At 48.7% G+C, this 13,561-nt stretch overlaps 1 protein-coding gene across 1 annotated transcript in view; it reads left to right on the top strand.

Moving 5' to 3' along the window:
* The window catches only part of Utp20 (UTP20 small subunit processome component), an 81,714-nt gene that overhangs the window by 67,856 nt on the left and 297 nt on the right, over positions 1-13,561 (top strand). Inside the window, exons 49-61 of the mRNA XM_032910993.1 lie at positions 1,753-1,923; positions 2,856-2,987; positions 3,761-3,871; positions 5,350-5,429; positions 5,794-5,863; positions 5,963-6,145; positions 6,807-6,938; positions 7,586-7,718; positions 9,084-9,271; positions 9,873-9,944; positions 11,022-11,303; positions 11,933-12,059; positions 13,268-13,413. Coding sequence (XP_032766884.1) covers positions 1,753-1,923; positions 2,856-2,987; positions 3,761-3,871; positions 5,350-5,429; positions 5,794-5,863; positions 5,963-6,145; positions 6,807-6,938; positions 7,586-7,718; positions 9,084-9,271; positions 9,873-9,944; positions 11,022-11,303; positions 11,933-12,059; positions 13,268-13,413 — 1,827 coding nt within the window. The remainder of the gene's footprint in view (positions 1-1,752; positions 1,924-2,855; positions 2,988-3,760; positions 3,872-5,349; positions 5,430-5,793; positions 5,864-5,962; positions 6,146-6,806; positions 6,939-7,585; positions 7,719-9,083; positions 9,272-9,872; positions 9,945-11,021; positions 11,304-11,932; positions 12,060-13,267; positions 13,414-13,561) is intronic.

Below are 13,561 nucleotides of genomic sequence, written 5' to 3'. Positions count from 1 at the left end.
CCTGGGGACGCGGGTACTCTGATCACCGAGTACCAGCACACGCTCCCTATCCTTGTACATAGTATGTAACTGTGGAAAATGTTACATGTTCTTAAGCCTGGTTTTGAGCCTGTTGTCTCTTCTTTTTTTTTTTAAAAAAAAGATTTATTTATTTATTATATATAAGTACACTGTAGCTGAATTCAGACACACCAGAAGAGGGCATCGGATCCCATTACAGATGGTTGTGAGCCACCATGTGGTTGCTGGGAATTGAACTCATGACCTCTGGAAAAGCAGTCGGGTGCTCTTAACCGCTGAGCCATCTCTCCAGCCCCTGTTGTCTCTTCTTAACACAGAAATTATAAGTATATTTATGTTTGGGGTTTTGAAACAGACTCTTAACTATGTAGCCCAAGTTGGCCTCAAACTCAAGGTCCCTCTCCCTCAACCTCTCAAGTGCTGGGAATCCAGACGTGAGCCACCACACCTAGTTATTTGTATTTATAATGCCCAGTGGCTCATGAGGAATGTAGGTCAGTGGTAGAACATCTGCCTCGCATGGGAAGGGCCCTGGATTGATTCTAGGGCTTCACAAGATGTAGTGGTGGCAGCGGCGGCAGCAGCAGTGCCAGTGATACCCAGTAGAGTGTGTGGACAGACAGACAGACAGACACACACACACACACACACACACACACTTGTATATAGAACTTGTTGTAGATATTATTTAATCGCGGGGTTGGGGATTTAGCTCAGTGGTAGAGCGCTTGCCTAGCAAGCACAAGGCCCTGGGTTCGGTCCCCAGCTCTGGGGGGAAAAAAAAAAGAAATTATTTAATCGCATTTGACCATTTTGTTCCCAGATAAAAGACACACATAGTTTTTATATTTACAATAAACCTTAGGCAGCCCAATATTGGGTGGATACCTTCCCTCCATGTTGTTATAATCTATTTTCCTATTGATATGATAACAGAGTTATTACTCAGTATTTACTATGTTTCATCTGGGCTGCTCTTAGCTCCAATTGGCTAGCCCTCAGGGCCATGTACTTATGGCTCACCTAACCCACGGAGACTTCTCCTTCTTCCTCCTGTATCTGTTTCTTCTTGTAGTCCTCCTTGGGGTCACCCAAGCCCGTAAAACCTGAACCCGCCCATGTCCCTTCTGCCCAGCAATCGGCTATTGGCCTCTTTATTTCACAATCAGAAATGACTTGGGGCAGGGTCACTTAGGGCCTATCTGCAGACTCTCATCTCTGGGCAACAGTCTTGGGGACACAATATTAGCATTAGAATATAAGGAGCATCAGGCTAGCCCTCTGTAAGAACACAAACAATAAAGATGGACTATCTAGAAATTAGGCTATTTTAAATTGAATTTTAAGGAAAAGTCCTTAAACCCTGTCCAAACCCTTAAGAACATTGTGAATAAGCGGCGTTTGTTTCGACTGTGACCTGCGTTCACTTGCTGTGATAGGGAGTCCGTTCTTCCACAGCAAGGAGTGAGTGACTTGGGCCTGGAGGGGTGGCTCAGCAGTCAAGAGAGGTGCTCTTGAGAGGCCCTGGGCTCTGTTCCCAGCACCCACATGGCTCACAACCAGTTATGACTCCAGCTCTGGGGGGTCCGATGCCCTCTTCACATAAAATAATCTAAAAACACTTTTTAGAGAAACAAGAAATTCACAGTTTGTAACTAGATCTCCCACAGTAGGCGGACATATCTCAGCTCCTTCCCTGTGTCCTAAGTCATAGTTGCATTGTTTTCTCAGGTGATCACGGGTGCTCTGCAGTGCCTGATCTGGGTCTTGCGGTTCCCTCTGCCTTCCATAGCAACCAAAGCAGACCAGCTGACGAAACACCTTTTCCTCTTGCTGAAGAACTATGCAAGACTGGGGGCTGCCCGGGGCCAGAACTTCCACCTGGTCGTGAATTGTTTCAAGGTGAGAAGAAACAGTTACAGTTGGGGAGAGCCAGGACCAGCCATCGTCAGTTAGGGAGAGCCAGGACCAGCCATCATCAGTTAGGGAGAGCCAGGACCGGCCATCATCAGTTAGGGAGAGCCAGGACCGGCCATCATCAGTTAGGGAGAGCCAGGACCAACCATCATCAGTTAGGGAGAGCCAGGACCAGCCATCGTCAGTTAGGGAGAGCCAGGACCAGCCATCATCAGTTAGGGAGAGCCAGGACCAGCCATCATCAGTTAGGGAGAGCCAGGACCAGCCATCATCAGTTAGGGAGAGCCAGGACCAACCATCATCAGTTAGGGAGAGCCAGGACCAGCCATCATCAGTTAGGGAGAGCCAGGACCAGCGTCAGGACCAGCCATCATCAGTTAGGGAGAGCCAGGACCGACCAGCCATCATCAGTTAGGGAGAGCCAGGACCGGCCATCATCAGTTAGGGAGAGCCAGGACCAGCCATCGTCAGTTAGGGAGAGCCAGGACCAACCATCATCAGTTAGGGAGAGCCAGGACCGGCCATCGTCAGTTAGGGAGAGCCAGGACCAGCCATCATCAGTTAGGGAGAGCCAGGACCAACCATCATCAGTTAGGGAGAGCCAGGACCAGCCATCGTCAGTTAGGGAGAGCCAGGACCAGCCATCGTCAGTTAGGGAGAGCCAGGACCAGCCATCGTCAGTTAGGGAGAGCCAGGACCAACCATCATCAGTTAGGGAGAGCCAGGACCAGCCATCGTCAGTTAGGGAGAGCTAGGACCAGCCATCATCAGTTAGGGAGAGCCAGGACCAGCCATCATCAGTTAGGGAGAGCCAGGACCGGCCATCATCAGTTAGGGAGAGCCAGGACCAGCATCTTTTCGTTTCATTAGACCCCCGTGCTGGGTGGCTGCTGTTAACTCCCTGTTGTGACTTGCAGTGTGTTACCATCGTTGTAAAGAAAGTCAAGTCTCACCAGATAACTGAGAAACAGCTTCAGGTTCTCCTGGCTTATGCTGAAGAAGACATTTATGATACTTCAAGACAAGCCACTGCGTTTGGTCTTCTGAAGGTATGACGTCCCCAAATGTTGGCTCTGGCCATTTATGCACTCATATCAGATCCTTAGAATAATATGGAACATACTACCTAATTGATGATGGATATTATGATTTTGATAGGTATAAGCTTATATAGTACTTTTTAAAGAATTATTTATTTTTATATATATGGGTATTTTGTCTACATGTATGCCTGCACAATAGAAAGGGCATTGGATCCCATGGGACCACAGTTATAGACAGTCATGAGCCACCATGTGGGTTCTGGGAAGTGAACTCAGGACCTCTGGAAAAACAGCCCATGCTCTTAACTGCAGAACTATTTTTCCAGCCCCTAATATAGTATTTAAACATAAGATCTGCAGTTACCTTCCTAGACCAGAGGAGCTGGGATTGGTCTCAGTAGTAAAACACAGAACGTGAAAGGCCCTGAGTTCAGTGTCCACCATTGTGTGCATGCATGCATATATATACATATATATATATATATACATATGTGTGTGTATATACACACACACACACAAACACATATATATATATATTTATCTAAGCCCAGGGAGCTATGTACAAATATCATCCTCTAGATATCATATCAGAGAGTCATTTGTTCTTAATTTGATGAACTACTACATAATATAATGTTTTCCATTTTAATCTCTTAAGATTGCTTTTTCTATTGGTTATTTTTTGTGTGTTTGAAAACTGCCTGTGACCACTTTAACATCATGCCTACTTATTTCCATCTCTGTGTAAATTTTGTATGTTTTTTCCCTTTATATTTTAGGCTATTTTATCAAGAAAATTGTTGGTCCCAGAAATCGATGATGTCATGCGGAAAGTATCCAAGCTGGCGATTTCTGCCCAGAGCGAGCCTGCCAGGGTCCAGTGCAGACAGGTGTGGAGACCGAGCCTGTTTCTATAGGAAACGTTGGGCCACTCCCTGCCAGCGCTGGCTTCTGTAGTTTGAGAGGTGACCCTCTGTCCGACTGGGCTGACGGCTGACTTGTGTGACGCTGATGCTGTGTGCTGAGACTCAAGCTGTAGAGGAGGAGGTCAGGAGGGCCAGTGAGGAGTGACGGGAGAGTGGGGTCCAGTCTTCCAGGTGAAAGAGCAGTAGCCGCCTTCAGAAAGTAGCCTTTGGGGTGAGACGAGCTGAGTGTCCTTCAGAGCGGAGCACAGATGGCTGGGAAGGCCTTGTGGTCTGGTTACAGATGGAGACGCTGAGCTGGTGAGAGCTCTGGGGGTCAGGGTGCTGACTGCCAGGCCTGACACTTAAGTGTGCGATCCTCCGTGCGGAGAAGGTAGACAGAGAAGACCACGCACACACACTGCTGTGGAGGCCAGGCAGAAGAGGAAGGAAATCCCCAGAACTGAAGCGGCATGAGCACAGAGGGTCAGCTGCCGTAAAGCACTAGCATGTGCCCTGGGCTGTGCACATGCTCTCTGATCTTCATTCTGGCTTGTGATCCTCTCTCACACATCCCTCTCACCTACTGCGACAGGGAGGGGTCAGTTCCTCTCCACCAAGGGATGTGTGCATTACACACAGCATTCCAAAGTGGGCTGTACACAGCGCATTATTGATTCCACCCAGCCCCTTACACAGTCCACTCGTGTGGGCATCTGGTGTCTCTGTTTTAGCAGGCCCTGGAAGTTGAAGGATGCGCCGTCATTCTCACCGTGTGTCTAACAAGGCCGGAATACTAGCGGGGTAGGACGGAAGCCTAGCCGGCCAGGCAGCTCAGCAAGTAAAAGCGCTCGCTGCCGACCCCAGCAAGTGATCTGAGCTTGATCCCGGGGACCCACATGATGGAAGGAAAGAACTACAAGTCACACACACACACACACACTAAATAAGTAATTTGAAAAAAGAATTACAGTTTGGACCGGAAAGTGACGTCAGTGTCTCTGTCCACCACTGTGCTCTGTCGCCTAGGGTGGGAGGACTTGAAAAGAGCTAAGCCAGGGTTAACAGTGCTAGGCCCGGCACAGGGGCGGGAAGTGCAGTGGCCGCACTGTCCGAGGCCCCTGACAGAGGCTTTGATGTGCAGGCTGAGGTTTGGAGCTTTAGCCACGTAGTCATAGGCAGGAGCCGCTGTGGAGCCAGACCTCAGTGAGTGACGTGGAGCCCGGAAAGGGCACAGTTCTAGGCTTAGTACACAGCTTAACCTGGAGTTGGTTGGAAAGGCTGACTTCGTCGCTTTGTCCCTCCTGAGAGTCCCAGACAGCACCTTAGCAGGTGGGAGTCCCGTTGGCCTAGCAAGCCCAGTGCCTGTGTCAGTCTCCTGCCTCATAAGGAAACAAGGGGAGGGAGGCGCGGTTCCTGCCTGGACAGGCAGGCTGCACATGGTCAGCCGCGTGCTTTGTTCGTAGGTTTTCCTGAAGTACATCCTTGACTATCCCCTCGGTGAGAAACTGAGGCCAAACCTGGAATTTATGCTGGCTCAGCTGAGGTAAGCCCAACCGTGAGCAGCATGGGAGCAGAGGGCGGTTTCTGTACTGTTAGTGTGGCAACAGTCTTGAAGGGACAGCGTGGGCATGGTGGCCATTTCTCTGTGGATGCTGCTCTGTTACTCTTGACTTCCCTGTTGTTTCTGTGGGTTGCTTTTTACTCAGTCCGACCAGTCTACATAGGAGAATGTTGGAAGCCCAACAGCTTCCCTCTAAAGCTGCCTGGCCGCTTGCTGGGTGCATGCATTCACGGCCATGAAGGGAATGGAGTAGTTCCCAGCTTTTAAAGAAACTAGGTGACAAACTGATCCATTTTAATTTAAAATAACCACGGTGTACTGAGTCTACCTAACGTTCTTGCCCTAGTTATGAACATGAGACGGGAAGAGAATCCACTTTAGAAATGATCGCCTATCTGTTTGAGACCTTCCCTCAGGTACAGTTGCCCCTGGGCCCTGGGAGCCTGGCTCCGTGTTGTCCATGTTGTCACGCAGCCACAGCAGTTCCATTCTCACTGGTGCCTGCTGTCCCACAGGGACTCCTCCATGACTACTGCGGGATGTTCTTCATTCCTCTCTGCCTAATGATGATCAACGATGACTCTGCCATGTGCAAAAGGATGGCGTCCATGGCAGTCAAGTCCTTACTCAGCAAGGTCAGCCGTGAGAAGAAAGACTGGCTGTTTGCTCTGGTTACCTCCTGGTTTGAAGCAAAGAAGGTCAGTGTTGCTCATGGTCATGGCTCAGTGACCCGCTTTTAGCACAGTTTACATCAAAATGCACGCTAGGTACACTGTTGGGACGAACGCCCTGTCCCGGCAGCCGTGTTGGTGACTGTGATTGTGTGAGCACGTGCTCTTAAACTGGCACGAAGTCCAGGTGCCATAGAATAACCGTCTGCGTGTGTTACAGTGGAACAGAACACTCCAGCGAGTGAGTGCCTGACACTTCTGCTCTTCCGTTTCTGGAGGGAAGTCTTCCTCATTCTCCCCCTTAATACTCTCCCCGTCACCGCTGGCCCGTCTTTTACTGCGTTTGCCAAGGATCTCGTTTATTTTCTTCTCTCTTTTTGAAAATTCTAGTTTCATCCAGTTTTGATTTGGTTGATCCTGCACGTGCTCTGGCCCGCATCTGACTTGAACCTTTCTACCACCGACCCCCTTTTGCTCTCACGTGACAGGTTTAATCCTCCCTGTCCCTCTCCTTTAACCTGTTTTCCTCTCCTGGGCCCTTTTCTAGTTTCCTGTCACTCCAGGTAAACACACATGTATAAAGCTAGGGTCCGCATAGGAGGGCCAGCGCATGGCGTTTATCCATGTTGTCTCTGGTGTTGATGACGTCTGCCTTTCTGTAATCCATCCCGTTGTGGCTTTTTTATAGCGATTAAATAGGCAACTTGCTGCCCTGGCCTGTGGTTTATTTGTGGAAAGTGAAGGAGTTGACTTTGAGAGAAGGCTTGGAACTCTTCTTCCTGTGATTGAAAAGGAAATTGATCCTGAAAGTTTTAAAGATGTAAGTAATTTGCTAGGTACTAAAACTTGGAACTCAAATTGAGTCAGTATTTAAACATGCAGTTGTTGTTAGTCAAAGCAAGAATTCACTGCAGCTGGTAAAGGAAATATTTCCTCAACGGAGTGCTTACCAGCGTGCCCTAGCACCACAGAAACAAGCAAGTAACAGCCTACTCTCGAGATGTACACCCATAATCCCGTGGACAGACAGCCTGCTGTCATGATGCACACCTGTAATCCCAGGGACAGACAGCCTGCTGTCAGAGTGCACACCTATATTCCCAGGGGCAGCCTGCTGTCACAGTGCACACCCATAATCTCAAGCACTTTGGACACCAGCATGGTATAGACAGTGAGATACTATCTAAAAGCCAAGTGGGGGTGAAGACAAATTATCTTCCATGACCTATGAAGTTAGAGACCCTCAGCCAGAGCTTCTTACTCCACGGGTGTATCTGACAGTATCCAGAAACATTGTTGGTCTCACGGCTGGGAGGTGGGCGTGATACTGGCAAAGTGGTAAGGCGGCTGGGAATGAGGGCTATTGCTATGATTGGGAAGCCTAGTAGAAACAAACGTGCTAGAGAGGCGTGGATTGGGTGCTTCCGGGTCATTGTGTCAACTGGCATGCGTTCTCCATGTGTTTAGATCATAGAGGAGACGGAAGAAAAGGCTGCAGATCGCCTGCTGTTCGGTTTTCTCACCCTGATAAGTAAACTCATCAAGGAATGTAATATTCTTCACTTTACCAAGCCCTCTGAGACTTTGAGTAAAATCTGGAGTAAGTATTGTGTATTTAGTCTAACATTGTAGTTATTACAAAAATATTGAAAGAACTTGAAAATTAAATAAGAACACTACAAAAAGTAAATTTTTTTAAGTTCATAAGGAAAATGTAAAGGATCCCATCAGATTATTACACTGAAATGTTTCTTTGTGGGGGAAAAGGGTATTTCTTCGTCACTAATTCATTTCATTTATGAAACAAAGGATATTAATTTTTGAAAAGGTAAAGTTGTCGAAGTGCTGCGTGGTTTCCTTCACTCCACAAGCACACGCTAGCGTGCGCGCGCACACACACACACTCACTCTCACACACTCACACACATACACACACACTCACACACACACTCTCACACTCACACACCAGCTCTTCCTTCCTCATCCCCTTTCCTTCCTGTGTTCCCCCAGCTTGGGGGTCCTTGTTAATAAAAAGGAGCAGCGGGAGGAAGGGAGAGGGTAAGATTGTTGGCAGCACGGTTTGAGATCTACACACACAGTGTATTTCCTTCCAGTCGGCTTATGAAGTAGGTGTGTTCCACATGGCTTAGTTCCCTAGAGATGTTAGTGTCCTAGTGTACTCAGCCAGCATGTCATGACAGTACAGCTCAGTAGACGCCCTTTTCACTTGAGGACATTAAATTACCATGTGTACTCTAGAGAACTCTCCCAATGCAGAGTGTAACCCAGAACCTTAGCGTATACGTTTAGATTAGTCAGTATGTGGACATTCGCAGAGTGCAGTGGTCAAACGACCGCACATTAGACTTGCACTCTTCCTGCCAAGAGCAGCGATGGAGAGAGAGAGAGGCCTGGTGTCCATCCTATTGCTGAAGCACTGTGTTCTGGGTGAGGTGGGGCTCTGTGTGACCCCAGCTTCCAGGAGCACTTCTTTCCTCTAAGGTAAAGCTGCACTCTCCTTCACAATTGTGTCTAACGGAGGTTACCAGAGCACACACCCAGTAGAAGGCCCTCAGAAAGAAATGGTTGTTTTCCGTCACCAATTTCTTTTAGAACCAAGCTTGTGTCTGCACACGTTTCCATCGCTGACCTACAGATGGTCTGAGAACAGCATCTTCCCTCCCTGGGTTCTGAAACGAGCTCGTGTGGCACCAGCTCTAGGAACGGTGTGCTTTCCTGTATATGTACACCTGTTCCGTGCATCCTTTACCAGACGGTGCCAGTCTTTCTGCCTCTCCTCCCCGGCTCCTGTGGCCTGGGAAGCAGGGACAGCCATTTTCCTCTGCAGCTCCTCGGCTCCTCGGTCCAAGCCTGTGAGCAGCTCCATCTCACAGATGGGTGCCTCCATCTGTGTCCCTCCAGAGAGCCAGGAGGGCGGTGCCTGAGAAGGCGTCCTCTCTTTCAGGTCATGTGCACTCTCACCTCAGACACCCACACAGCTGGGTGTGGCTCACGGCAGCCCAGATCTTTGGATTGCTCTTTGCCTCTTGCCAACCAGAAGAGCTCATTCAAAAATGGAAAAGCAAAAAGGCCAAAAAGAAGACCTCAGACCCTGTAGCAGTCAAGTTCCTAACAAGTGACCTTGACCAGAAGGTACCATTCATTTTCTTTACTTTTTAAAGACAGAGTCTCCATGTAGCCCTGTAGCCTAAAATCAAGCTGGCCTGAGTTACTGGACCTCCTGCCTTGGCCTTCTAAGTCCTGGGAGCTGTACTACTCCATGCCTAGCTTGGGTTTTGTTTCTTGCTGCTTGTGTGTTTGCTAAGGTACACTTTCCCTGAAGCCGTTTTCTCCCCTTCTAAGCTGAGTGAGGTGTTTGCTCTGGTGTGTGGACTGTGGCTCTAACCCATGACTGGGAGAGATCCCGCTGATGACTTGCTGCACACGGAACTAATAGTAGCTTTGTTTGGGGCTGTTGTTGGGGCCGGGCGTTGGTTTGGTTGTGAGACACAATTTCACCAAGCGTAAAGGAGTTGTGGAGCTCACTGGAGCCCAGGCCGGCCTTGGAGTCACGGGCTTCTCTGGCTCGGGTTCCTGGTGTGCGCGGATGATGTCAGAGGTGCGCGGCCACACCCGGCTGTTACACATGACTGGGTCTTTCTGTTTGGCTGGTGGATTTTTTTATTTTTGTTTCTGTTTTTTAATAAACCAACAGATGTGCTGTCTGTCTGCTCATGTCCGTCTCTTTTCACAGATGAAGAGTTTCTCTCTGGCTTCGTGCCATCAACTGCATTCCAGGTTCTTAGATGCGTCCCTAGGAGAGCAGGTAAGGGTGTGGTCGGCTCAGGGTCAGAGCCGCAGACTGACACAGGCTTGCGTCTGCTACTGGCTCTTCTGTTTGTAGCCAACTTTCGTGTCTGGCATCTGATGAAGTGTAAACGTCCACGCCAGCGTGTGTGTGTGTGTGTGTGTGTGTAAACGTCCACACCAGTGTGTGTGCAGTTAGGCGTGCTGTCTCGTTGATTCTGGGGTCAGTACTGGAATAACTCTTGGCTTCCCCACCATTCCCTATCCCACTCAGTGACTAAGCTCTACAGGGGTTAACTGATGGCTTAGGTGTTGTAGCACAGCCTGATAACGTATTTCCTCTCCACCCTGGAAGTTAGAAAGGATGCTGTCCACATTCTGCCCTAAACACTGGCTGTCCTTAGAAACAGATACATTATCCCATCATTGAAAATCGTTTATGGACTTCCATAAGAGGAAATGTAACTGTAGCCGGTAGAAGAGCTCATGCCAGTAATCCCAGCCCTTGGGAGGCTGAGGTGGGCAGCTTACCAGCAGTTTGAGGGCAGCCTGGGCTGCAGGTCTCCACTCTTATGTTTAAAACGTGAATGGTAGCATGGTTTATCATGGGGCAGGGGCAGGGAAGGGATGGATGGCAGAGTTAAACGCTCGGCCTTGATTCTCAGACTGCTGAGTCGTGGCTGAGCACTCGTGACAGTGTACATGTGGACCTTATAATAACTCTGAGCTCATTTCTCATTTCCTCCTGGTAATACCACCTCAGAGAGACCTTTTACAGCTGACCCATAGTATGGATAGACACCAACCAGTCAGTTAACACTACTGCTACCTGACTCCATTCAAAGAATTTGGTGCAAGGTAAAATAAGAAAGGTTATTCCATAGGGAAATATTTTCTGTGATTTTTAAGGACGGAACTGAGACAGGTGGCTAAGTTCCGTGAGGGTGAATTTGGATGCTGTCTATGGAAGGACTTAGGAATTTGAAGCACACAGCCATCAGTGCAGCGGTGCTGTGCTTTCTGTCTCTGTCCGCTGCACTTGGTTAGGCTCCAACGAGCCGTACTTGTTTCTAACTCCCCCTCCTCATCTTTTAAGGTTGTTAAGAACTTACTGTTCATAGCAAAAGTCTTATATTTACTGGAACTTGATTCTGGGAACAAGCAAGAAAGGTTCAGAGACTCGGAAGAACAGGACACGTTAGGAGACGCTCTGGCCAGAGAGGCGGCAGAAGGGAAGGCTGCTGCAGATGGGAGGACGGAGTCCAGCAGAGAAGAGAAGGAGGAGCCCAGCAAGCCAGCCACATTGATGTGGCTGATCCAGAAGCTGTCCCGAATGGCCAAGCTGGAAGCTGCCTATTCACCCAGAAACCCCTTAAAGGTACAGAGCAGGACAACCGAAAGTCTCCGTTGTGTGCTTGTTGTTGTCTAAGAAGGTTCTCAGCTCACTACATAGTTCTGGCCGGAGCTCTGCTCTGCCCCCAGATGCTGGCGTCAGAGGAGTGTGCCGCCATGCCTGGCTCCTGTGTCTTCACACAGGGGTTGGGGTGGTTGGTTAGTTGGTTGGTTGGCTGGGTTTTGGTTGGGTTTTGGTTTTTGGAGAGAGAATTCCTCTGTAGCTCTGGCAGCTCACTATCGAGGCCAGCCTAACCTCCAGCTTAGATTTGCTTGCCTCTGCCTCCTGAGCGCTGGACTAAAAGCCTGCACCACACGCCCAGCTTGACACGGGCTCTGACGCCTTTGCCTGAACTTGCTTTATATCCTAGGCCGGTCTGAAACGTGTGGTAGTTTGGGTTTGGGTGTTTGTTTTGGGGCTTGGGTTTTTTGTTGAATATTTTAACGTTATCCATGAGACTTTCAGATCCTTGGGATTTTATTTTCTATCTTGAACCTAAAAGTGCAGCACTATCTGTCGCACAATAGAGTGAACTCTGCTTTTCAAATGAACGCTTTTTGCATGACAGAATGTTGAGCAGAAACATTTCAAGTGAAAACGATGTCTTCTTTCAGAGAACCTGCATCTTTAAGTTCCTCGGTGCGGTGGCCGTGGATCTTGGGGTAGACCGGGTGAAGCCCTATCTCCCAGTGATCATCGCTCCCCTGTTTCGAGAACTCAACAGCACCTATTCAGAGCAAGGTAACCCTGCCATCTCTATCCTCCTGAGGGTCTGCACACTGGGACCCCTTACTTCTTGTCTGGATGCTGGATGACCCCTTCCTTTCTGTCTGCCTCTCCTGCTGGAGTTCAGGGGAGAAAATGGTTAATCGACAGACATATTTTCCATTGTATCTAACAAACTGTCTGTATGACTCAGTCATGTCAGAACGGTGTTGAGTCTGACTCACGAGGCAGCTGGACCTTGACAAATTCAAGGCCAAAACGACAGTGAAGCACCGTCTCAACGACTGTCACTTGTGCATAGCGATGACTGTCCTGTCTGGCAGTTTGCGGAAGGCCTTACAGTGAGCTGGGCGGGTGCTGTGCTCCTGCAACCCCAGCCCTCTGGGGCCTCAGGCAGGAGCTGCGAGTTTGCGGTTTGCTTGGGCTACACGGGAAGAGTATCTCAAAAAGGGAAAAAAAACAAAACAAAAAACTTTTAAATAGTTTAAAAATAAGACAAAGGAAACAGATTTGACGTTAGATCCTAAGTTTTCAAATTTTGCTTATTCACAAATACCTCATAATGTATTTTTTTAAACGTGTGGCCTAAATAAGTAATAGAGAGAAAGTGGAAATGAGTGTCTGATTTCACGGAGATCTTAGCAGTTGGTCCTGAGGTCCTCATACCCAGTGCTGTAGTGAGGTGCACATTTAGAGACTGATTTCAGCCCAGCCTTTGCTCAGGGATATTCTTTAGTGCCCAGAGTATTTGGAACAGTCCGTTCTGTGTGTTAGGGACTTGGTACACATCTTAATCCCCATGGCGTTTGAGAAATAGGCAAACTCTTGTGGCTGATTTGCATTTTATAAAGAGGAGGAGACATGGAGAGTAGGAGATAATCCAGCTTCTTGTGTCTGTCATCTCAAAAATCCGTACTGTGGGCACAGCTGGACTCTGACCTGTGAGAGAGGCCAGAGTCTGACCTCTTCCACCGCTGCACAACTGGGCAGTCACAGAACCCAGAACACTGCCAGGGTGCTGGGTTGTGCCGTCCTCACAGCCAGGTTCCTGGTGTCTTGTTGCATGCTGGCTAAGGTGGGGGCCACAAGGCCACACCCTCCTTGTCGGGCCCTCAGAAGCCGGTGTCAGATCTGTGTTTAACAGTAACAGTCATGACAGCACAGGACTTTAGATGTTACTTGGATGTGTGATTGCCTCTAATCTTTTATTTCTGTGTGATTAGATCCTGTGCTGAAGAATTTATCCCAGGAAATCATAGAATTACTCAAAAAGCTGGTTGGACTGGAGAGCTTCTCATTAGCCTTTGCCTCTGTCCAGAAACAGGCTAGTGAAAAGCGGGCGCTCCGGAAGAAGAGGAAGGCCCTGGAGGTGAGGTTCCCTTGTAAATGTGGCTGTGCACACGTGTGCCACTGTTCCGTGGGAGAGGGATGACACGTGTTCATTAATGACACGTGTTCTGCATGTGATTTGGATTCTTTTCATATGTGCTTTAAAAGTAATGAACGATTTCCGGTTT

The sequence above is a fragment of the Rattus rattus genome, chromosome 1 (assembly GCF_011064425.1).
Source record: "Rattus rattus isolate New Zealand chromosome 1, Rrattus_CSIRO_v1, whole genome shotgun sequence".
Lineage (NCBI taxonomy): Eukaryota > Metazoa > Chordata > Mammalia > Rodentia > Muridae > Rattus > Rattus rattus.
This window is presented reverse-complemented; position numbering and strand designations above follow the sequence as displayed.